The following is a 25379-nucleotide window of genomic DNA, read 5'->3' as shown; positions in this document are numbered from 1 at the left end:
TAGTAGTAATAGTTGTAGTAACACTACCCTCTCCTGCAGTACCCCTCCTCCTCCTCGTGGTGACCCTGGCTCACTCCGCCCCCCTTGGAACTCCTCAGACCTCAGACTGGACTCAGATCCTGGTTCGGTCTCAGAGTCTGGTCCAGAAGATTCTTCAGAGTCTGGTTCAGATCCACGCCCAAATCGTGACATCACCTGGGCTCACCTTTGACCATTCAGGCCACGCCCCCGAGCTGCACCTGATGATGTCACAGCTGCAGATCCCGACCCCTCCAGTCCTCAAGCCGTTGTCACCCTCCTTCACCCAGGTGAGTCTGAGAGCCGGCTTAGATCTGGTTTAGTCCTGGTTTAGACCCAGTTTAGACCATGTTCTGGTCTGGTTTAGTCCTGTTATAGTCCTGGTTTAGACTCGGTTCTGGTCTGGTTTCAGGAGGACTGTGTGCGGAGGATGTGGGAGGGGCTGGAGCAGCAGCAGAGGATTGTGGGAGAGCTGTCGTCCAAACAGAGCACACTCAGTGACCTCCATGCTGACCTTTCTGACCTCAAGGGTCAGGTGGCCACGGTGAGTCCTAACTCCTACATCCTAACTCCTAACGCTTACATCCTTCCCTGATAATGCTGCTAATATGTCTCTGTAACCCCGTTCTAATGTGATGGAATGTTCCACACAGGGGCTTTAGCCCCGTTCTAATGTGATGGAATGTTCCACACTGGGGCTTTAGCTCTGTTCTAATGTGATGGAATGTTCCACACTGGGGCTTTAGCTCTGTTCTACTGTGAGAACACCACTCTGTTGTGACATCATCAGGTGGGCGTGTAAACTGAAGGTCAAATGTCATGTTTCAGATGATGTCAGCGATGGGCGTGGTCAACTCCTCTCCGGTCCAATCAGAGAGCAGCATTCTGATTAATCTCCATGGAGACTACGAAACAGAGGTGGCGGTGCATCTGATGCTGACCACTCTACGAACCTTCTGCCAAGACCTGAGACGCAGCCTCCGCACGCTCGAATCACAACCGGTCTAAGATCTGGACTCGGTCTGGACCAGTCCAGAACCACGCGTGTGTGTGTGTGTGCATGTGTGTGTACTACACGTGTGCGCATGTGTGTGTACATGTGTATCTGTGTGTGTGTATTATATTGTGTATATTTATTCAAATCAAAGTTTTATTTATAAATTATTTATTTATTTATGTAAACGTTTATTTTAATAAAGTCATTTTGTACAAAACACATTTTTACTTCAGATGCCCTCCCGTCTGCTTGATACTCTCAGTAAAAACATTACTCCCATTGGCCTCGGTAAAAACATTTGACTCAAACTCTGGATCCAGAAGTTTCATTTGAGTGAAATAAAAACACAAATGTTCAAAAACTGCATCCGTATAAGACTTTCAAAATAAAAGACACTTTATAAAACTCCCATCACAATAAAAGACTTTTATTTCATACAAAAGTCAGTCACCACAAAACAACAGGAAAAGAGAAGGAGGAGGAGAGAGGAGGAAGAGGAGAAAGAGGAGTGAGGATAGAGGAGCAGAGAGGAGAAAGAGGAGGAGAGGAGGAAGCCGAGAGGAGAGAGGACATCAAGGAGGGGAGGGGACATGGAGGAAGGAAACAAGGAAACAAGGGGAGGAGGTCAAAAGGTTGTGTTTGTTTCTCTACAAAATGCAGCTCTGTCACAGCACAGGTCTAAACCAGGACTAAACCAGGTCTAAACCAGGTCTAAACCAGGTCTAAACCAGGTCTAAACCAGGACTAAACCAGGTCTAAACCAGGTCTAAACCAGGACTGTTGGTAATTTCCCCCCCCCCCCAAATAGTTCATTTTTAAAGTTTTTCCCAAAGTTTATTCTGTTCTTGTAGTGTCATTAAGACGCGTCATTTCCTAAGGCCTTGTGTCATTTCCTAAGGCCTTGTGTCATTTCCTAAGGCCTTGTGTCATTTCCTAAGGCCTTGTGTCTTTTCCTAAGGCCTTGTGTCTTTTCCTAAGGCCTTGTGTCTTTTCCTAAGGCCTTGTGTCTTTTCCTAAGGCCTTGTGTCTTTTCCTAAGGCCTTGTGTCATTTCCTTTTGATTCCTGAAGTTCTTTTTGTTGCTTTATTCTGAAGGCTCTGAAGTCCAGGTGCTTTTATTATGAAGGGGACTTTTATTTTGAAGGAGGAAGGGGACATCCACAGTGACCCGCAGCAGAAGAGACCATGGTGCTTTTATTTTAAAGGAGAGGCATTAGTGGGGATAGGTGAGGGCTTTTATTGTGAAAGGGGAAACACAGCAATGTCACAGTGATGCAGGACTCTTATTGGGGTTATTTTGTCCGGCCCTTTCCTCAGCAGCAGTTGTACGATCTGGCCCTGGGACACCATGCGACCGTCAAGCTGGACTCTTACTGTGGCGGAGTGTCGTAGTCTTACTGTGGTGGGGTGTTGTAGTCTTATTGTAACAGGGTGATAGTTTTGTCTTATTGTGGCAGAGTGATGGTGTAGTCTTATTGTGGCGGAATTAAGCTGTAGTCTTATTGTAACAGGGTGATAGTTTTGTCTTATTGTGGCAGGGTGATGGTGTAGTCTTATTGTGGCAGGGTGACTGTGTAGTCTTATTGTGGCGGAGTGACTATGTAGTCTTATTGTGGCGGAGTGTTGTAGTCTTATTATGGCGGGGTTAAGCTGTAGTCTTATTGTGGTGGGGTGAATATGTCCGGCCCCTCCCTCAGCAGTAGTTCTATGATCTGGCTCTGAAACACCATGTGCACCGTGAGGTTAGACTCCACCTGTGGGCGGAGCAAAGTCGGCCCGAAGACGATTGCCAAACTCTGACACGACATTCGGTTCTGCTCACCGTGCTCCACCACCCTGAAAGTAGACAAAGTACACACAATACTACTATTACTATTGCCCTACCATAGTACACACAGTACACACAGTACTATGGTACTATTACTACTACCCCCTACAGTACACACAAAACTATAATAGGAGAAGTACTTCAGAAGTACTTCAGCAGTACATCAGAAGTACTCCAGTTGAAAAGGAGGCTATACTATAATGATATTATCTATAAATTATACAATGAAAAAATTTATTGGAACCACTGTAATAAAGCCCTGTCAAAATAATGTCTCGTATCGGTATTGGTACTCAGTATTGCCAAGCACTCAAAATGACATATTCGTACTCGTTTTGGAAAAAGTGGCATCGGTGCGTCCGTAGTTTGTCCAGATGAACTATGACCTCTGAAACATGTTCTGCAGTAGCATTTCTAGTATTGTCGATAATATTTGTAGTATCTGCATCTCTGTAGGAGTATTTGTAGTAGTACCTGTATTAGTATTTGTAGTAGTATACGTAGTACTGACCTGTGCAGGTGTCTGAAGAGCAGCTCCATGGTGCTGTGGTTTGGCAGAGGAAGAATCTGAACCAAGTCTTTAATGTAGGAGACTCTCTGAGAGTACTGCGGTAACTCTGAAATATACAAAGTACTATTACTACAACTATGACTACAACTACTACTATTATTAATACTACTAGAAATGTGATTTTAACTTTTCTATAAAGATAATGGAAATTAGCCTTTGGCTATAATCTGGTGTATTTCATGTTGTATCATGTCTGTTCATGAGCATGCATTGTCCAAATCAAATAAATAAATATTACTACTACTACGGTGACTACCACTACACTCCCTGAGAGTACTGTGGTTAATTTGAAATACATGAAGTACTATTACTACCACTACTACTATTATCTGAAATACACAGGGATACTGAAGGATAGGACACACTTACGGATGGCGGCGATGAATTTGTCGTAGGAGCTGAAGGGAAACAGAGGCTCCGGTAACTCTCGGAAAAACAGCTTCAGCGCTCCGGTCACGACGTGGACCTCTGTGATGTCCCCGTCCTCCAAGTCCAACTGCTCCTCTGTAACATGTCCACAGAGAGTCCACAGAGAGTGGACAGAGTCCACAAAGTCAAGAGAGTCTACAGAATCCACAGAGTCCACATAGTGTCAGCAGAATCCACAGAGACTCCACAGAGTCCAGAGAGTCCACACAGTCCACAGAGTCAAGGGAGCACTGAGAAAGTGCACAGAGTCAAGAGAGTTCATAGACTCAAGAGAGAGGTAAGAGAGAGTCCAGAGTTGAGAGTCCGCAGGGTCCACAGAGACAAGAGTCCACAAAGACTCCGCAGAGTCCACAGAGTCAAGAGAGTCCAGAGTCTACAGAGAATCCACAGCGTCCACAGAGTCAAGAGAGAATCCACAGAAGCTCCACAGAGTCAACAGAGAGGCCAAAGAGTCCAGAGTCCAGAGTCGAGAGAGTAAGGAGTCCACAGAGACTCCACAGAGAGTTCACAAATAGTCCATAGAGACTCCACAGAGTCAAAAGAGTCCAGAGACTCAAGAGAGTCAAGAGAGAGTCCACAGAGAGTCCACCAGAAGAGTCCACAGAGAGTCCAGTGTCAAGAGACTCCACAGTGTCCACAAAGAGTCCAGAGAATTCAGAGTCTACAGACTCCATAGAGTCCACAAAAAGTCCACATAGAGTCTGCAGAATCAAAAGAGTCCACAGAGTCCAGAGAATCAAGAAAGAGTCCACAGAGTCCAGAGAATCAAGAAAGAGTCCACAGAGTCCAGAGAATCAAGAAAGAGTCCACAGAGAGCCCACGGAGTCCAGAGACTTCAGAGTTGACAGAGGGACTCCATAGAGATTCCACAGAGTCAAGAGAGAGAGTCCAGAGAGTCAACAGAGACTTGTACAGATGTTGTGCATTTATCACACACATGTACAGGTGTTGTGCCCCTGTCACACATGTACAGGTGTTGTGCCCCTGTCACACGTGTGCAGGTGTCGTGCCCCTGTCACACGTGTGCAGGTGTCGTGCCCCTGTCACACGTGTGCAGGTGTCGTGCCCCTGTCACACGTGTGCAGGTGTCGTGCATCTGTCACATGTGTACAGGTGTCGTGCCCCTGTCACACGTGTACAGGTGTCGTGCCCCTGTCACACGTGTACAGGTGTCCTGCCCCTGTCACACACGTGTACAGGTGTCGTGCATCTGTCACACACGTGTACAGGTGTCGTGGCCCTGTCACACACGTGTACAGGTGTCGTGGCCCTGTCACACACGTGTACAGGTGTCGTGGCCCTGTCCCACACGTGTACAGGTGTCGTGGCCCTGTCACACACGTGTACAGGTGTCGTGGCCCTGTCACACACGTGTACAGGTGTCGTGGCCCTGTCACACACGTGTACAGGTGTCGTGCCCCTGTCACACGTGTACAGGTGTCGTGCCCCTGTCACACACGTGTACAGGTGTCGTGCATCTGTCACACACGTGTACAGGTGTCGTGCATCTGTCACACACGTGTACAGGTGTCGTGCATCTGTCACACACGTGTACAGGTGTCGTGGCCCTGTCACACACGTGTACAGGTGTCGTGCCCCTGTCACACACGTGTACAGGTGTCTTGCCCCTGTCACACGTGTACAGGTGTCGTGCATCTGTCACACACGTGTACAGGTGTCGTGCCCTTGTCACACACGTGTACAGGTGTCGTGCCCCTGTCACACACGTGTACAGGTGTCGTGCCCCTGTCACACATGTGTACAGGTGTGGTGCCCCTGTCACACACATGTACAGGTGTCGTGCATCTGTCACACATGTACAGGTGTCGTGCCCCTGTCACACATGTACAGGTGTCGTGCCCCTGTCGCACACGTGTACAGGTGTCGTGCATCTGTCACACACGTGTACAGGTGTCGTGCCCCTGTCACACATGTACAGGTGTCGTGCCCCTGTCACACATGTACAGGTGTCGTGCCCCTGTCACACGTGTACAGGTGTCGTGCCCCTGTCACACGTGTACAGGTGTCGTGCCCCTGTCACATGTGTACAGGTGTCGTGCATCTGTCACACACGTGTACAGGTGTCGTGCATCTGTCACACACGTGTACAGGTGTCGTGCCCCTGTCACACACATGTACAGGTATCGTGCCCCTGTCACACGTGTACAGGTGTCGTGCATCTGTCACACACATGTACAGGTGTCGTGTTCCTGTCTCTTACCGTGGTCAGCCTTATGTCTCAGTTTCTGGATGACCGCCAGGTTGCCGGACACACGGTAGATTCCATCGGTGTCGAGGCCGCGGCGCTCGACGAAGCGGACGCACTTTTGGACAAAGCGTGGGACAGTGGAGTTCTCACGGTGACAGAGAGTGTCTAGGTGACACCCGAATACTGCGTCTAAGTGGTCAGGGGTCAGAGGTCACAAACAAGTACTCGGCACAAGTACTGCTGCTATTACTACTACTGGAACTACTACCACAACTACTACAACTACTACAACTACTACTACAACTAGTAGTAGTAGTACAAAAGTACCTCGTATATATCCCTTCTCTTTGACGCTCTGCAGTGTGGGGCGTCTCTGGAGGAATCGTCGGAGTTTGTGTCGAACTCGTCTCTGCTCTGGATCTGAACGAGACGCTGAAAGAACAAGAGATTTAGACCTGGTTTAGGCCTGGTTTAGGCCTGGTTGAGTCGCGGTTCAGTCCCAGTCCAGTTCTGGTTTAGACTCACAGTTCCTCTTGGTCCTCTCTTGGTCCGAATCATCGGAGTCCTCAGATGGTCCATCCCAGTCCGGGACACACACAGACTGTGAAGAAACAGAATCAGGCACATGTGACAGGTAAAGTGTCCCCATCACACGTGACAAGTGAAGTGTCCCCTTACTGCCACTCCTGCTACTACTGGTAGCAGTACTAGTGGTGACAGTCCTAGTACTGGCCTTGGTTTAGCCCCGGTTCAGGTGAGCAGGTGAAGTGTCCCCATCACATGTGACAGGTGAAGTGTCCCTGTCTCACTGATGACCTTATACTGTATGTGTGTGTGTATGAATGTGTGTACATGTATGTGTATTTATATGTATGTGCACATGTATATGTATGTATATGTATGTGTGTATATTTATACAGGGGAACCCAGTGAGAGCACTTGGACTCTCTTTTTCATGGGTGCCCAGTTTAAAATACAATACAAGCATAAAATGACAAACAAAGCAAACAAATATACAAGTCCATATAAAACATTAAGTGAGGTATTCTGGCTGTTTTTGCAGTTATCCCTTATAAATTTCATACAGTGCTGTTCTCTTCTAACACACAGTGATTTCCAACCCACTTTTTTAAATAGAGAAAACAGTGATGAGTTTCAAATCCATCACCTGTAATAAAACGAAGCGCAGAGTGAAATAGGATCCCACAGTTTCAAAACAGAGGCTGAAGTCTGCACGTACCACATCCCCATAATCTAATATGGAGAGGAAGATGATTGCACCATTTCTTTTCTGTAATTTATTGGGATACAATATTTGTTCCTGTAATAAAATGATAATTTAGATTTTAAACTGTAACATAATTCTGAGATATGTTTTTATTTTACGTTTTCATCAAGCCAAAATTTGTAGCCTGCACATTACTTAAATGTTTTTTAGAAAAAAAATCATATACTTAGTTTTATTTGCATTCAAAGACAATTTCAGATTTATAAGAGAATTTGGGATTTCATTAAAACCTTGCTGCAGTTTTAAAAGCATCTGATCAGCAGAGGGAGCACTTCCATACAAAAACAGCATCATGTGCATATAAATATATGTGACTTTCATTTAAATAAAAAACAACAGAATTAAAAACATAGTAAAAAGTAGTGGGCCCAAAATTGAGCCTTGGGGCACTCCTTTACTAAAAAGTTAGAAAATCTGATTTAAAACCATTGGCTAGGCATTGCCTGGATTTTGTTTGAAAGATAATTTGGAATGCTCTGGAATGCTCTGGAATGCTCCGGAATGCTCTGCCTCCTCACGTCAAAACAGCTCCACTGTGGAGTGTTTTAAGTCTCGTCTTAAGACCCACTTTTACTCTCTGGCTTTTAACTCTGCATGAGTTGTATGGTCCTCTGTCTTTTATTGATTTGTTCCTATTGATTTTATTTGCTTGTTTTATTTGATTTTATTGTTTTATTGGTAATCGTTTTATTGTTTTTATATACATATTTATTATTTTATTTTTTGCTACTTGATTTTTGTTTAAATGTTGATTTACTTAATTAGGCGTTTTTATTTATAATGTATTTGTGCAGCACAGCGTTTGTGAAATGTGCTATATAAATAAAGTGGATTAGATTGGATTGGATAATTTTGGAACCAATCACATGTAGCATTGTCAAATCCAATCTGCTTCAGATGCTTCAAGACGACCCCATGATCCACTGAACCAAAAGCTTTGGCCAAATCAGTAAACAGAGTTGCAGTTGTTTACATAAAGGACTGAGAAAATGTCGTTTCATTGTGGCTACAGTGACAGTTCTCTGCCCCTTTCTGAAACCTGACTGATAAGACTTCAAAATGGAGCATTTATTTAAATAAACTGTAACTTGATTTGCAACCAACTTTTCTAAAACTTTTGCAAGACAAGGTAATTTAGATATTGGCCAGAAATTATTTACATTTTTACATATTTACATAATTCTGGTATAACTGCCATTTGAATTGATGAATTAAAAATATGTAAAAGAGGTCGAACTAAATGTGAGGCAGCTGAAAATAGAAGTTTGGATCAAGGTCATCAGCTCCTGTGGACACTTTGTGTTTAAGACCTCCATGTAAGTGAAAGGTCTTAAAGTGAAAATGAGTCTGAACTTCAGGCAGATAATCACATATGTGTGTACAGTTGTCCCTCGCTACATCACGGTTCACATTTCATGGCCTCGCTGTTTCGCTGATTTTTTTGTGTGCTTTTTCACAGCGTATGAATGTGCATTGTGTTCTGCTTCCTGATTGGCTAAGGGACTGTAGACCATTGTCCATCAGTCTCCTCCGTGCCGTGTCTCCTGTACAATACAGAATGTGTTCAGACAAATTTACATAAATGTTGGATCGCAGTGTGACTCTGAAGTGCTGAAACCTTTGCTGACAGCGATGACTTTCATGACAGCAAGGAGCGGGATGATGCGGAGCCAAGGCCATCGACGAGTACTTTTCATGGAGTACCAACCTCATTTAATGCCAGCAAGGGCTGATTTGACAAATTTCAGAAACGCTTTGGACTCAAAAGTGGAGCAGGAGCACGTGAACAACACATTTAAAACGATCATCGAGGAAGGGGGATATAAGCCTGAACAAGTTTTTAATATGCATGAACTTTGAGAGTTTAAACAAGAGAGAAATGTGAGAAAATGTTAATGCCTGTGTGAGAAAAGTGTATAAATTAAATTAAATTATATAAATAAATAAATAAATGTATATGTGTGCACTGTGCTTGAGTCCTACTTAGTATAGTAAGACTCAGGCACAAAAGACCTAGCCTACAAATAGAAACTTTAAACAATAGGTGTTTTGAGTTTCAGTGTAGCTAGTTCCTCCGCTCAGACAGATATAAGGCAGAGTAGTACACAGAACTGAAGGAGCGTCTTGGATGAGCAACGAAACGTCTTCACTTCTACAATGTTTTGTCCAGTTGAATAATAAATTTTTTTCTTTTGCTATGGATGAGACCTGGAGGACTGAAGGATTACACAGTTATATGTATATGTATGTATATGTATGTATGTGTGTACATGTATATGTTGTATATATCATATTTATTATTACCAGTTGCTGTATAGCTTCACTGATGACCTTGTACCAGTCGCTGACGATGCTCTCAGTGTCGTACTGAATCAGGAACTCACAGCCCTGACGAGTCTTCAGCTGAAACAACCAATCAGAGAGGAGAGAGGGGAGAAGCAGCCAATCAGAGAGGAGAGAGGGACAAAGGCGCCAATGAGAGACCATAGAGGAGCAAGTTAATCAGTCCTGGTCCAGTCCTGGTCCAGTCCTCGTCCTGGTCCGGTAATGTTCCGGTCCTGGTTCTGACCTCCAGGACGTTCTTCTTGGAGGACTTGTTGTGGGCCCAGGACACAGAGGCTCCTCTCAGATCCACCGTGAACTCCGGTACAATCTGAGATGCTTTACTCTGAAAGAGGGAGGGCATCTGACTCAATCTGACACACAAGAGGGCATCTGACACAGAGAGGGCATATGTCTCACGTTGGTGCCGGCAGGGGCAGATTTGGGGTCTCTGTGGAACGTCAAGATTCCTCCATGAAGAACGGTCCACGACTGAGACCAGTTTTTCCTGAAACAGAAAAGGCATAAGGTCAAAGATCAAAGGGTCAAAGGTCACAAGGTCAAAGGGCCAAACTGTGCATTTTCTGAAAGAACTTTGGGCTGTGTCTGCATGTCCAGACTATCTCCTACAGGGGGCACTATTCAGGGCTCACACATTTTGTAAAAAAGTAGTGCACTCAAAATTTCCAACAATGCACTCTGAAAAGTAGAGTGCGGCGCTGGTCACTAGAGGTCAGTATAGACCACAATGCACTGGGAGAGTCGTAAAAACACCAAAGACAGGTCTTTAACTGGACACTAAACAATACTACTACTATTACTACTACTACCACTACTACTACTACTACGTAGTGTGTTGATTGTGTTGTGTGTTTTGTGTTATGTGGCTTGTCGATTGTGTTGTGCATTTTTTTGGAGTTGGGATTGGAGTTGGGGTTGGAGCTGGGGTTGGAGCTGGGGTTGAAGCTGGGGTTGGAGCTGGGGTTGGAGCTGGGGTTGGAGCTGGGGTTGGAGCTGGGGTTGGAGCTGGGGTTGGAGCTAGGGTTGGAGCTAGGGTTGGAGCTGGGGTTGGAGCTGGGTTTGGAGCTGGGGATGGAGCTGGGGATGGAGCTGGGGATGGATGATATAATGACCACGGTCACAAAAACGGTGAACTTCATTTGGGCGTGTGGCCTGAATCACCACCAGTTTCAGATGTTCTTGCAGGAGAAGGAGCACGGAAATGTGCCGCACCAAACAGAAGAGAGGCGTCTGCGCCTCTGCGTCCTTTTAGGACTGAGGGAAGCTTAACACTGGGCAGGGTAAAAGAAAACCCTTGTCTAAACTGTCCAAACTGGCTGTGGGACTGTGGGCCATGTTGTGTGACATAACAACTCGCCCAACTGAACCAGAATCTGCAAACAAGTCATCACGCAGACGTCCAACATAATCTCAGCTTTCCAGTGTAAACCTGAAGTGCCAAGTGAAACGGGCCAATCACCTTCAGACACCTGCAGTGTTCCCATCACCTTCAGATGGAGTTTCAAAGAATAATGTCCCTGGTTTGTTGTCACAGCTTCGACTTCATGCTGGCCATGTTCTATGTTTGAGAACAACTATCTGTGTTTTCAATAATGAATCTAAACAAGGCCAAACATAGATCACACGTGACTGATGAGCTAAACCCAGACACACGAGGAAACGATATCAGACATCCAGCCAAAACACATGAGCATTTTTAAAACAACCAAGAATAAGAACAGTTCAACTGTTTGCAGTTTAATGACTGTGCAGTGTGTTTTGTGTTTGTTATTTTCAGAACATGATCAGTGGATGGGGAAGGTGGAGACACTTTTTCATGGAGGGAGCAGCTCCTCATCAACTTCACCTAAAACTGGACCAATATAACTGTGAACTGAGACAACACTTATGTGTAGCCACAAATTCAGCGTTTACAGGTTTATGTGTTTATGCAAACAGATGTTTACTGTAATCAAACCAGCTCTCATTAGATGGATGTTTGCCCCCTGCAGGCTGTGTGTAGTACTACATTTGTCACACAGTTGTTGGTTGTTATTATGACACCAACTTTTTTTTTCAAAACTTGTGTTTGATAGTTTTCTTTATTTACTTGAATAGTTTTATTGTAGATTGACGGTCTAATGTGGTTATCGTAACCTGACAAATTAAAACTGTTATGTTATAATATAAAATAACTTGGACTTGGAAGTGGGCGGGGCTGTGGAGATTCATACATCATTGGTAGCACCCTCTGTAAGGCTATCTGTAGCGCCCCCTGTTGGACTCACCTGAGCTTTTTTCCGTTTTCGCAGACTTTGGTTTTGTTGATGATTCCGGCCTTCTCCAGCATGTGGCCCTAGAGCAACACAGGAAGTAAAGTAAACAGGAAGTCCTGAAAAACAGGAAGTACCACAAGCGAAAGAAAGTAAACTCGCCCCTCACTGCTCCACCCCTAACAGCTCCTCCCCTCACTGCTCCGCCGCTAACAGCTCCTCCCCTCACTGCTCCGCTGCTAACAGCTCCTCCCCTCACTGCTCCACCCCTTACAGCTCCTCCCCTCACTGCTCCACCACTAACAGCTCCTCCCCTCACTGCTCCACCACTAACAGCTCCTCCCCTCACTGCTCCACCCCTTACAACTCCTCCCTTCACTGCTCCGCCTCTCACAGCACCGCCCCTCTCTTCTCCACGACTCATAAATGAATAACATGGAGTTTAGAGATTTAAAAATCAGCCTTTGGGTATAATCTGGTGTGTTTATATTCTTGTTGTATCATGTCTGTTCATTAGTTTGCATTGTCCCAATCAAATAAATAAATAAAAGACACCCGCTCTGTCATATTTTTAATCTGATTAAGCTCCATATGACTCTGTCCTTATGTTTCCTCATCACAAACAGACCTGGAGTTGTGTTTTGTTTCATTCACATGTTTAACACACCTGCATATTTAGGCTGAGGTCTTCTATCAAACTGAAAACGCTCTGTTCCACCTTGTGATGTCATGAGGTAATACAGGAAGTGCTCCACTGTGTTTTTAAACTCCACACACCTTCACTAAAATCATTTAGATCATTTCGGCCCTGGAATTGCCAATCTCCACTAAAAGTAAAAGGAGCTGTTAATTTGCAACATAAAACTACCACTGCATGACATCACAAGGTAGAACAGAGCATTTTGAGCTTTGGAGATGTAGACAGACTAATAATAAAATGTTACTGAAATGTATGAATGAAACAAAACACAACTCCAGGTCTGTTTATATCATGTTAATGTTACAATTATAAGATAAATATCACGATTTCATGATGACTGAGCCCAGTGACCTCAAGAGCACATGCCATTAAAGAGGGGGTATTTACTTCTATAGGGTACTAAAAAGGGGGCATTTTACTTGTGAGTCTCCCCTCCCTTTGCCACTCCCCCTTCAAAGCACTAGCACACAATCAGTGTGCATCCCACTAATGAAACTACTGCCCATCACATCAGGTTTGTCAAGTTGCTGTGTACAGTTTTGTGCCATGTTTTTGTATATTTATGGAGAATTGTCATGTGGGAGCATTGGTGACGTAGGTTTGTGGGTGGAGGATTTGAATAGGGAGAGAGAGATCTATAGATTGCTCAAACATGGATCCAAACCTCTTCATGTTAGAGATGAACAGTGTTTATTACTAACATGTAGAGGTTTGTCCAAATACATTTTTGGAGAAAGATCCAAAAATGAATTTTCCATAACACCGCCTCTTTAATTGTATTATGTATTGTAATTGTATGTTTGTTATTACATTTTAGCCCTCATGTTTCTATTGTGGACTGAATAATCCTGATCTTTGCACTCAACAAAGTCCTACTTTTAAAACTCAAATACTAAATCTAATCACATCATTTCATTTTTTCAAACTTGTTCAGCTTAAACTAAAAACACAAATATGAGCTCATCAGGGGGAGGAGTTTACTGTCACTCACTCAGAGCTGACCAATAGGAGAACAGGACATCCCTGTCCCCAAACCAGACCACACCCAGTGCCACAGTGAGTTTAGCCTGCACCCTACAACCAGAGAACACCAGGGCCCCCAGAGGCAGCCAGGGCTGTGCCTGTCTGCCCCGAGGCAGAAACATGCCAGAAATATGCCAGAAACACACCACAGACACACCACAGGCACGCCACAGACACGCCACAGTGTTACAGAAAGAAACTGTTAGTCCAATCAGAACTGAAAGAAAAGCCCCGGACCAATCAGAGGCCAGAGAGAAGCCCTGGGCCAATGGGAGCAGGCAGGCGTACGTGCTGCTGGTGTGAGTCTGTGCTGCGATTGGACAGGTTCCTCCTCAGCTTCAACCTATCAGGGGGCTTCAAACAGTCACATGATCAAAACAGAGCAGCACATCACAGAGGTTAAAGAGGGGGTATTACACAAAACCTCTTCATGAACAAAGTTGTAACATGGTAGAAAAAAGTCATTTGGCAAAATACCCCCTCTTTAAGAACAGCAAAGAGAGAGCAGCAAAGGATGATGGGAAATGGAGTCCCTTCATTTACACAGTGAAACAGGCCATGACCTCCTGGTGACCTCTCACCTGTGTGGCGTCGGGGATGTGACCTTTGGAGCGCTCAGTCACATCAGAGGCGTGCCTCCGGAGCGAGGAGAATCTCTGAACACAAGAGGTTAATATTAAATATGTCTGAATGTCTCCCTCGCTCCCTCAGTCCCCACTCCTCTCCCCTGACCCCTCACCCCCCGTTCCCTATTTGGGGGCGGAGCTTAACTCACGTCTTCAGCCACACTGTGTCTCCAGGTGTGCGACGTCGCCGAGTCAGGGACTCCATTTCCTAACGTCCTCTGGGGCGGGCACACACATACACACACAGTTATAATTTAGTACTCAGACAGATCTACTTTTACCACAGTACCTCTGACTGTCTGAGATCCACTTTAGGGTCCAGCTGAGCTCTGGGGATCTGCAGCTGAAGGTTCTGTAAATACAGTTTAGACTAAACTGACCAGATCAGGCTTAAAACAAGCAAATATGGTCATTAAGTTTGAACATGCGTTTAGTTGGCCTGGTTGATGTAGCTGGTGTAGTTGGTGTAGTTGGTGTAGTTGGTGTAGTTGGTGTAGTTGGTGTAGTTGGTGTAGTTGGTGTAGTTGGTGTAGTTGGTGTAATTGGTGTGGTTGGTGTGGTTGGTGTGGTTGGTGTGGTTGGTGTGGTTGGCGTGGTTGGCGTAGTTGGCGTGGTTGGTGTTGTTTGCTGTGGTTGGTGCGGTTGGTGCTGTACTGTGGTGAAGACGCTGTCGTCTGGAGCCTGGTTGTGAGGGTAGTCCTCTTCTGGTAGCGGCTGAAACAACAATCAGTTATTTAGACCCTGTCTAGTCCTGGTCTAGTTTTAGTTTAGTCCTGGTTTAATCCTGGTTCGATCATAGTCCAGTCATGGTCCAGTCCTGGTCCTGGTCTAGTCTTGGACTCACTGGGTGTGTGTTGGGAGTCCTGGAGCTCAGGGGGGTGTGGGACTCGGGTAAATCCCAGGACGTGGCTCCTGTCGTCGGGTTGAAAAAGTAAAACCTCCCTGAGACCTCGTCCACCAGGCGCTCCCACTGTGACAGAGTGGAACTGTGTCAGATGCCCTCCCTGCGTGTCAGATATGGGCGGGGCTTACATGTATGTGGGCGTAGTTTACCTGTGAGTGGGTGGGGCTGGGCTCAGAGGGTGGGGTCCAGGTGGTACGTCTGGTCAGAGCATTAAAGTAAAAGAGTTTCCCCGAATCCGTGTCTGTGTGAGCCTTTAACAGAGAGAGAAGAGGAGATGAGAGGAAAAGAGGAGAAGAGGAGAAGGAGGAGAGAAGGAGGAGAGGACGAGGAGAGGAAAAAAAAGGAGATGGTGAGAAAGACGAGGAGGGGAGGAGAGAATGTAAAATATTTAACAGAAATCTAAACCCAATGCATCAGGTTACAGTTAAACTGTAAACTCCTCTGCAGCACTGTCCCTCCTCTAGACGATATATTAATATATATATATATAAAATAAACAGTTGTATAATCATACCTGCCATTCATCCAATGGGCTGAGGGGGGAGGCGGGGCTTAGTCCGGAACAGGAGGACCCTGAGAGGGAGGGGGCAGGGCCTGGGGCCGGAGGGGCGGGGTCAGAGGGCGGGGGTGGGATGGTGTTTTTGTAGACGTTGGCGTAGATGGGGCTGTCGGGTTTGGACTCCTGTGAGACACACATTTAAAATACAGAACATATTTAGATCTCCATGTTTTCTTTTATTGTTTTGAAAATGCTATATTCTCACAAAACAACATATTAACATTTTTTATAGGTTTCACTTTCATTTCTGACACTCTGAGTCTCCCCTCCCTTTGCTCTCGGTCACTCCCTCTTTCGATCGCTATCACAACACAATCAGCTGCATCCCATTAATGAAACTACTACACGTCACATCAGGTTTGTCAAGTTGATGTGTACAGTTTTCCATCATGTTTTGGTATATTTAAGAAGAATTGTTGTGTGGGAGCATTGGTGACGTAGACTTGTGGGTGGAGCCTCGTGCAAGCTTGTACTGCTAAGGAGTGTCAAAACATGGATGACACCTAAAACCTCTTGTTTTTGATGAGGGAAAGATACAAAAGTCTGGTTTACAGAACAGGTCCTCTTTAAACATTTCATTTTCATAATACACCGATACATAAGAGTGAAAATTAAGCTGCACCTGATGGTGAGTCTGGAAAATGTTTGGAGATCACATGTCGTACAACAACACAGCTCTGTCTTAAACTGCACCATTAGAACTCAAGCAGTAGAACCTGAGAGGTAGAACTCGAACACAGAGGAGAGTGGGTGAGGAGCTTTGATCTGAGTTAATCAGAACAAGCCAATATCTGCAGTATGCACAGGGACAGGAAATGGCTGCCTCTGCTTCCTGTTCAAACAGGAAGTGACTCACACTTTGAACTCCAGAGATTCCTGTCTCTATCTCAGCCCTGCTCAGCAAGAGCTGGGCCTGGTTTAGAGCTGGTTTAGAGCTGGTTTAGAGCTGGTTTAGAGCTGGTTTAGAGCTGGTTTAGAGCTGGTTTAGAGCTGGTTTAGAGCTGGTTTAGAGCTGGTTTAGACCTGGTTTAGACCTGGTTTAGACCTGGTTTAGTCCAGATATGAGTTTGTCAGTTAAATCAGCCCTGTTGTGCCTTTGTCTCTCTATACTTATAATCTCTGGCACTCGTGGATCATTATGTCATAATTTACACATTTGATATCACAAAATCAATCTAAAACAACTTAATAAAAGAAACATGTCCGCTGACTTCCGCATTAGAAAACTGCGGTGCCCAATGGGAGTTGAAGATGCCATAAACGTCAGGCGCCCCCTATGGATAGCTGCACATCACACTAGTGAGCAGCCCATTTTTTCTCATTTGTACCAAAATGATTACATGATGCTGCCAATTCCTACAAGTATCACAGAATAAGAAAATAAAACTAGAGAAGGATGTGTGTAAGTCACAGTGGGCGTGTATTGGTGGAGGTGAAAATGGGGGTACATTGACAAAATGGTGTCTTAAAAATAAATAAGATTAAAGATTACTCAACTTCAGAGTCTCAATGAGGAGAAACAACAGAACATGGTTAAAAGATCTGAACAGAACAGTTTGAAGAACAGGTCTGATTTAAACCTGGTAATAGTCCAGGTGACAGTTACCTGTGCAGGGGACGGGGCCTCAGACTCCACTTCCTGTTTGGGCATTGTGTCTCGACCAATCAAAGCGTCCAGGTCGATGTTGAGGTCTTGGATGGACTCGTAGATGTGTGAGGAGCTCCCCTCCCTCTCCTCCCCCTCCCCCCTCTGCTCCCTGTGTGATGGGCGCTCCTCTTGGTTCTCCACTGTGTTCTCCTCTGGCTGCTCCTCTGGGTGCTCCTTTGGGTGCTCCTTTGGGTGCTCGGCCTCTCTCTCCTCCCTCACCTCCTTCTCCTTCAATGGCTGCTCCTCCTCCCTCTCCTCCTCGCTCTCGCTCGGCTCCTCAGGCAACTCCTCTGATTCTTCGTCTCCTGCTCCAGTTTGACTCAGATGCCCTTCCTGCTGATAAGATGTCACAGTGAGTTTAATGATAATAAAATTAAAAACATGTAAGACTCGTACTGCTGTTGAAAGGTGCTCTGTGTACTTTTCATCACCATGGCAACGCTGTTTAACCGTGCATGCTCGTACGTGCGCAACATTCACTGTAGTTCATCATTTCTAACTGATCTTAAATAAAACCAAAGAACCAGTCCAGAGCAAAACTGTTAATGGTAACGTCCCTTCCCGTTGGTTTAGCAAGGGACGCTTAGCAATGTTGTCAATCAAACCTATCGCTAACGCTAGAAGGAGCGACCTCGGGGAAAGAAGGGACCTGATTGGTCCATTATTAATGTTCATATCTTGATTTTTGGACAAAATAATTAAATTAAAAACCCCAAGATCATGCTGAAAGGGTTAATATGAACATTTTAAGGTCTATGTCCAGAGATATATAAGTCCTCAGCCCCTCTAATAAATGTCGCTCTGTTAGTGTTAGCCGTACGAGCTGCTCTGGAGGTTTGGACGCACCTGTGCTTCCAGCCGTCCTGATTGGGTGGCTGTTTCCTGGGTAACGGCGTGAGTGGGTGGGGGTCTGGGCATCTCCACCGGGATTGGTTGGTGACGAGTGAAGTGGGCATGACTATTCCCAGAATCCCCTGAGGTAGGCACTCGGAGGCTGTCGGCCATGTTTGTAGTCCCGTTGGTCGTTCTGGGCATCGCTGTGGAAACGTCACTATCCAGAGGAAAGCCAAAGGTCGACATTCGGTTCTCTGTTCGCCGGTACGCCCCGTCTGACCGCAACCGGATCGTGACCTGATTCAGACCCGAGAGAGTCCTGGGTTAGACCTGATTTAAGTCTGATTTAGTTTTGGTCTAGTCTTGTTTTAGTCCTATTACATTCCTGGTCTAGTCCTGGCACAGTCAGGTTATGTCCTGCTTTAGTCCTGGTTCAGTCCTTGTGTAGTCCTGGTGTAGTCCTGGTCTAGTCTTGGTCCAGTCTTGGTCCAGTCTTGGGACAGTCCTGATCCAACCCTGTGCACGACATTCACTGTAGTTCATCATTTCTAACTGATTCTAAATAAAACCGAGATAAATTTAAGCGTTTGGTGGACAGTGTTCGGGTCAGCGAGTGAGTTCAGTTGCTCAGTCCAGGTTCAGTACAGGTTCAGTCCAGGTTTAGTCCAGGTTCAGTACAGGTTCAGTACAGGTTCAGTACAGGTTCAGTACAGGTTCAGTACAGGTTCAGTACAGGTTCAGTCCAGGTTATAGTCTGGTCTTACCTGGTCCGAGGGCTTGCGGGGCTCGTCCGGGGTCTTGGGCAGGACCGGGACTGGGACGGGCACAGGAGCGGTGCTTGTGTGCATGGGGGCGGGGCTTGTGCTCTCTTGACCAATAGGGAGGCAGAGGGCGGGGCTAAGGTCAGGCACATGGGGCAGCTCACGCACGTACTTGGCCGGGATGTAGAACGGTTTAGATCCGGGTTTAGTCCGGACTTGCCACCAGTGAGCGTTGGTCTTAGTCAGGAGCTCATAGCGCTCGTTGGGCCTGATCTGGATCAAATCCCCGTCCCGGCCGCGGTACTGGTACTCAAACTCAACCAGGACCAGACCCAGACCTGAGGAAAGACCGGGTTAGACCAGGACTGAAACAGGACTAAAGCAGGACTAAACAAGGACAACTAAAATTAAAGCCGCAAGCGGCGATGATGGCCCTCGCCCCCCGCGCGACCGCCCCCCCATGCGACCGCCCGGGGCCGGCCACTGCCCCCACGCACCATTTTCCCCGCCTGGCCACCCCACGGCCGCAATCCGCCCCCCTTCACACAGTTTCTATATAAATATGTGTGACCAACACATTATAATGGAGGTCCACGGCGTTGAACCGGCAACCTTGTGCACAATACAGGTATGGTGTAATGGACTTTTTTTTGCCTCTTTTGAGGTCCACAATGATATCACCAACTTTAATGCCAATCGGACAAAGTTGAGTTTTTTACCTGTACAGTAGGGGGCGCTATGGAGGTCACTGGCCACATGTTTATAATGGTTCTCTATTCACAGTTTTAATCCGCATCAGTGATTAGAATTTGAGCTTTTTAGTCTGATCCACGTGTCTGTGAGAGGGAATCAAATATGCAGGAAAGCAGTCATATTTTGACAGTGTGCTGTGCATAAACCAGAAAGAATATCCCCAAAATGTGGATGATTATTGACAATAATCATGTGTACATGCTGTATGTGGAGTTTGAGGAAATTTGGATGAAAAACCTAGGACTAGATAGGTTTCATTTGCACTTAAGGAAAAGTCATGTAGGAATTTAAATCCAATTATGAAGTCATATTTTGAGGGAATCCTACTCATGAACCATAAAGAATATCCCCAAAACATGGATGATTATTGACAATCGACATATGTACACGCTGTATGTGGAGTTTGATGTAATTCGGATGAAAAACCTAGGAGTAGATATAATTCATAGACATGCAAGTCAAAGTGCCAAGTGCCAATTTCTTTTCAATTCATTGCGCCCCTGGTGGCCAACAGTGGAAAATAACCCATGGCCATAATGTAATTTTTTGTTTCTTCTGAGACTATGAATTCATTCTCCAAATTCCATAGGAATTGGATAATGTTGGCGATTCACCCCTATGGCAGGGGGCGCTATAGTGTTCATTTTATTATTGCATTCCATTCATGCCCCAATCACACATATGTGATGTGAATGTGAGCTCTGTAGGGCAGTGCCTGTGGTCGTGAGAGGACATAGAAAAAACAGGAAACGAAGGTGTATTTCGGTGGCAGCGTACGGGCGAACCGTGTGGAATTCGGAGAAAACGTGGATAAGTTCTGAAAACCCATGTGTCTGGATGTGGCATGTGAAATCTGAGCTCATTTGGACCAAAAACCTGAGACTAGTAGCGTTTTGAAAACACGCTGCGAATGAAGTGGCGAATTTTTTATCCAAAATGGCCGACTTCCTGTCTGTCATAGAGCAGTGCTTCAATTCATATTTATGCTTGTCCTCCCATTCTCTATCACTGTTCTGATTTTTGTGTGTGTTTTCCAAAATAAACCAGGCTCCTCTCCCATAGGGGTGAATTTTTAGGTGGCGCCGTCGAGTCAGGGGGCATGGGACATTTTCCCGACACCAATTTTATGAAATTTTTCACCAAGCCGGTTGATCCTATACCCCCATGTGAGACTTTTTGTGAATGTTCAGGGGGTGAAAAATGCGATTGTTTTGGCGGAAAAACGAAGAACAATGTTAATATGCAGTGTGGCCCTGAGCTGTGTGGCCCTGACTCTATATGAGAGGGGTCTGTGGCTTTGCACCGGCAACCGTGTACATAATACAGGTATGGTGTAATGGACTTTTTTGACCCTTTTAATGCCCACAATTATCTCCCCAAGTTTCATGCCAATCGGACAAAGTTGTGTATTTTACCAATACTGTAGGGGGCGCTATAGTGTTCATTTTGATTAAAATTAATATTGCATTCCATTTATGCCCCAATCTCGCATATGTGATGTGAATGTGAGCTCTGTAGGGCAACGCCTGTGGTCGTGAGAGGACATCGAAAAAACAGGAAACGAAGGCGTATTTCGGTGGGGGCGTACGGGCGAACCGTGTGGAATTTGGAGAAAACGTGGATAACTTCTGAAAACCCATGTGTCTGGATGTGGCATGTGAAATCTGAGCTCATTTGGACCAAAAACCTGAGACTAGTAGCGTTTTGAAAACACGCAGCGAAAAATTTGGCGAATTTTCTATTCAATATAGCCGACTTCCTGTCTGTCATAGAGCAGTGCTTCAATTCATATTTATGCTTGTCCCCCCATTCTCTATCACTGTTCTGATTTTTGTGTGTGTTTTCCAAAATAAACCAGGCTCCTCTCCCATAGGGGTGAAATTTTAGGTGGCGCCGTCGAGTCAGGGGGCATGGGACATTTTGCCGACACCAATTTTATTAAATTTTTCGCAGAGCCGGTCGATTCTATACCCCCATGTGAGACTTTTCGTGAATGTTCAAGGGGTGAAAAATGCGATTGTTTTGGCAGAAAAACGAAGAACAATGTTAATATGCAGTGTGGCCCTGAGCTGTGTGGCCCTGACTCTATATGAGAGGGGTCTGTGGCTTTGCACCGGCAACTGTGTACATAATACAGGTATGGTGTAATGGACTTTTTTGACCCTTTTAATGCCCCCAATTATCTCCCCAAGTTTCATGCCAATCGGACAAAGTTGTGTATTTTACCAATACTGTAGGGGGCGCTATAGTGTTCATTTACATAACAATTAATAATGCATTCTATTAATACCCTGATATCACATGTGTGATGAGAATATCAGCTGTCTAGAACCATGTATGTGCGTGTAAGAAATTTTTTAATGATTTTTTTTTAGTATTTGCGCCCCTGGTGGCCAACCGTGGAAAATGACTCATGGCCATAATGTATTTTTTTGTTTCTTCTGATGCCATTGATTTATTCCCCGAATTTCGTAGGAATCCGATAATGTTGGCGTTTCACCCCTATGGTAGGGGGCGCTATAGTGTTCATTTTTATTACAATTAATAATCAATTTTATTAATACCCTCACATCACACGTGTGATGTGAATTTGAGCTGTGTAGACCAATGCATGTGCGTGTCAGAAATTTTTTTATGATTTTTTTTTTAGTATTTGCGCCCCTGGTGGCCAACCGTGGAAAATGAGTCATGGCCATAATGTAATTTTTTGTTTCTTGTGATGCCACTGATTTATTCCCCGAATTTCGTAGGAATCCGATAATGTTGGCGTTTCACCCCTATGGTAGGGGGCGCTATAGTGTTCATTTTTATTACAATTAATAATCCATTTTATTAATACCCTCATATCACACGTGTGATGTGAATTTGAGCTGTGTAGACCAATGCATGTGCGTGTCAGGCATTTTTAAATTATTTTTTTTGGAGTCTTTGCGCCCCTGGTGGCCAAGTGTGAAAAATGACCTATGCCCGTAATATTATTTTTTGGTCCACGTCATGCCCCCAATTTATTTCCCGAATTTCGTAGGAATCCGATAATGTTTTTGTTTCACCCCTATGGTAGGGGGCGCTATAGTGTTCATTTTGATTAAAATTAATAATGCATTCCACTCATGCCCCAATCTCGCATATGTGATGTGAATGTGAGCTCTGTAGGGCAATGCCTGTGGTCGTGAGAGGACATCGAAAAAACAGGAAACGAAGGCATATTTCGGTGGCGGCGTACGGGCGAACCGTGTGGAATTTGGAGAAAACGTGGATAACTTTTGAAAACCCATGTGTCTGGATGTGGCATGTGAAATCTGAGCTCATTTGGACCAAAAACCTGAGACTAGTAGCATTTTGAAAACACGCAACGAAAAATTTGGCGAATTTTCGATTCAATATAGCCGACTTCCTGTCCGTCCTAGGGCCGCACTATGATTGGCTTTTTTGCTTGTCTCCATGAGCTCTATCACTGGTGTGAATTTCGTCAAGCTAGGGCGAAAAATGCGTGTCGGCTCCCAATTCATTTTAAAATTTTGAATTTTCTAGGTGGCGCTGTCGAGCCAGTGTGTGTGGGTCATTTTCGTGATGCATATTTTCTTGAATTTTTTGCCAAGCCGGTCGATTTGATACCCCCATGTGAGACTTTTCGTTGACGTTCAGGGGGTGAAAATTGCGATCCCAGGGGGGGAAAAAAAATAATAATAATAAGAAGAAGAAACCCAGGAAGAACAATGCCCCTCGCCATCACTTCGTGAGTGGCGAGGGCCAAAAAGAACTAAGCCAGAACTGAACCAGGACTGGACTGTGTGGCACTGACCTGGGGTCGACAGTACAGGGGCCGTTTCCATTGCGACAGGGGCAACTAGGGCCCGGCCCCTCCTGGGGCAACCAGCAGGTAAGAGCTCAGAGGTCAGAGACAAGACCTGTGCAGAGAGAACAGTGAGTTGGGGAGGGCATCTGGAGTAAAGAGCAGGTCTGCGATCTGACTCCAATAAAACATTTAAATATGAGACAACATCAACATAACATGTTTCACACCTGAGACACTGTCATTTTATATATACTAAATGTATCAAATACTATATATAGTCAATGTTATATATCATAAATATTATATATAAAATCATAACAAACCTAAGTTTATAAGATAAAACATGAGTATATTTATAAATATATAACAATAACTTGTGTTAAATTAAACTTTCACATTGTTTCTTGTGACGTATGAAAAATATTTGTAGTTCAAACCAGAGACTGAGAAGGAATGTACAGACAGGCCCAGACAGGAACTGAACCAGGTCTTAACCAGGTCTAAACCAGGTCTATACCAGGTCTATACCAGGTCTAAACTAGGTCTAAACTAGGACTAAAACAGGTCTAAACCAGGTCTAAACCAGGACTAAACCAGGTCTAAACCAGGCCCAGACCCAAAACCTCTGAGCTCAGATTGAAACAAAGGATTTCCTGCCTTTGTCTGCAGCAAGTCCCTCCAACAGGACCAAACCATGTCTAAACCATGTCTAAACCATGTCTAAACCATGTCTAAACCAGGTCTAAACCAGGTCTAAACCAGGTCTAAACCAGGTCTAAACCAGGTCTAAACCAGGTCTAAAACAGAACTAAACCAGGTCTAAACCAGGTCTAAAACAGAACTAAACCAGGTCTAAACCAGGTCTAAATCTGCACTGAACCAGGAGTAATTTGTGAATAAACCTGAACTGCATAAATCTCTTATTTGAACTTTGAAAAAGGAGAAACAAAGCTAACCACTCTGCCACAGGAGCGGAGTGTTTACTTGCACAGGCCACACCCCCCACACCTGTGTTTGAACTAGGACTAAACTGGGACTGAACCAGGACTAAACTGGGACTGAACCAGGACTGAACCAGGACTCAACCAGGACTCAACCAAGGACTACAACAATTAAGTGTCAGATGCCCTTCCATTCTCCTGTATCCCTGTGTGTCAGATGCCCTTCCATTCTCCTGTATCCCTGTGTGTCAGATGCCCTTCCATCACTGGTAGAAATAATCAGTGGGGGGGGGAACAACCCAAACACTTGTAGACTTTCTTATAAAAATACGGAGAAAAGACTCAGGATACAGTCACAGACAGAACTTAAACTCATTTTAAACATGAATCATCTGAAGTTAAAACATTCAAATACAAATGTTTTTATGGCCCAGTCACGTGACGCCATAAACCAATCAGAGCCGACCTTTAGACCAAAACCAGGTTCATTTTTTTAACTTTACAAAGCCTCCACCGGAACAAAACCGGGATCAAACCGGGTCTAAACTGGGTCTGAACCAGGACTAAACCAGAACTAAACCAGAACTAAACCAGGACTAAACCAGGACTAAACCAGGTCAACAGGACCTCGGAACAGACCGCAGTGAAGACGGTCCAAACGCGAGGGCGGAGGGACCTGCGGAAAACTCAGTGTAAACACCGCGCGATCCCGCGTCAGACACGCGCCCAAGCGCACCAAACGCACCAAACGCGGTCTGTGCGCGGTGCGGTGCAGTGCGGAGCGGTGCGGCGCGGGGTGGCTCGGTTCGGCCCGGTTTACCTGGACTTTAGCGCGGGGGGAGCCATGATCCAGCGCCGCTCTCCAAAAGCTGCACAGACCTGACGCACAGCCACTTCCGC

The 25379-nt window shown here is 45.3% G+C and overlaps 1 protein-coding gene across 2 annotated transcripts; it reads right to left on the bottom strand.

Moving 5' to 3' along the window:
* Window positions 1-1684: 1684 nt before the first annotated feature.
* arhgap27l (Rho GTPase activating protein 27, like) lies at window positions 1685-25379 on the bottom strand. Of its 2 annotated transcripts, XM_033970466.2 has the most exons (23): window positions 25300-25379; window positions 23545-23650; window positions 18993-19327; window positions 18241-18525; window positions 17353-17727; window positions 15702-15869; window positions 15337-15438; window positions 15128-15253; window positions 14938-14997; window positions 14573-14635; window positions 14433-14501; window positions 14239-14313; window positions 13946-14011; window positions 11950-12017; window positions 10082-10169; window positions 9909-10007; window positions 9644-9742; window positions 6577-6652; window positions 6379-6483; window positions 6064-6240; window positions 3783-3917; window positions 3354-3459; window positions 1685-2850 (listed from the first exon to the last, which is right to left on the bottom strand). In XM_033970466.2, exons 2-23 carry the CDS (start codon window positions 23573-23575, stop codon window positions 2673-2675), a joined length of 2886 nt encoding a protein of 961 aa, XP_033826357.1. In that variant the 5' UTR covers window positions 23576-23650; window positions 25300-25379; the 3' UTR covers window positions 1685-2672. The 2 variants fall into 2 exon arrangements, with proteins under 2 accessions (XP_033826357.1, XP_055079383.1); XM_055223408.1 differs by lacking the exon at window positions 13946-14011 and having other exon boundaries at window positions 25300-25376.

The sequence above is a fragment of the Periophthalmus magnuspinnatus genome, chromosome 8 (assembly GCF_009829125.3).
Source record: "Periophthalmus magnuspinnatus isolate fPerMag1 chromosome 8, fPerMag1.2.pri, whole genome shotgun sequence".
Classification (NCBI taxonomy): domain Eukaryota; kingdom Metazoa; phylum Chordata; class Actinopteri; order Gobiiformes; family Gobiidae; genus Periophthalmus; species Periophthalmus magnuspinnatus.
The sequence above is the reverse complement of the archived record's forward strand: the minus strand, read 5'-3'. Positions and strand labels throughout refer to the sequence as shown.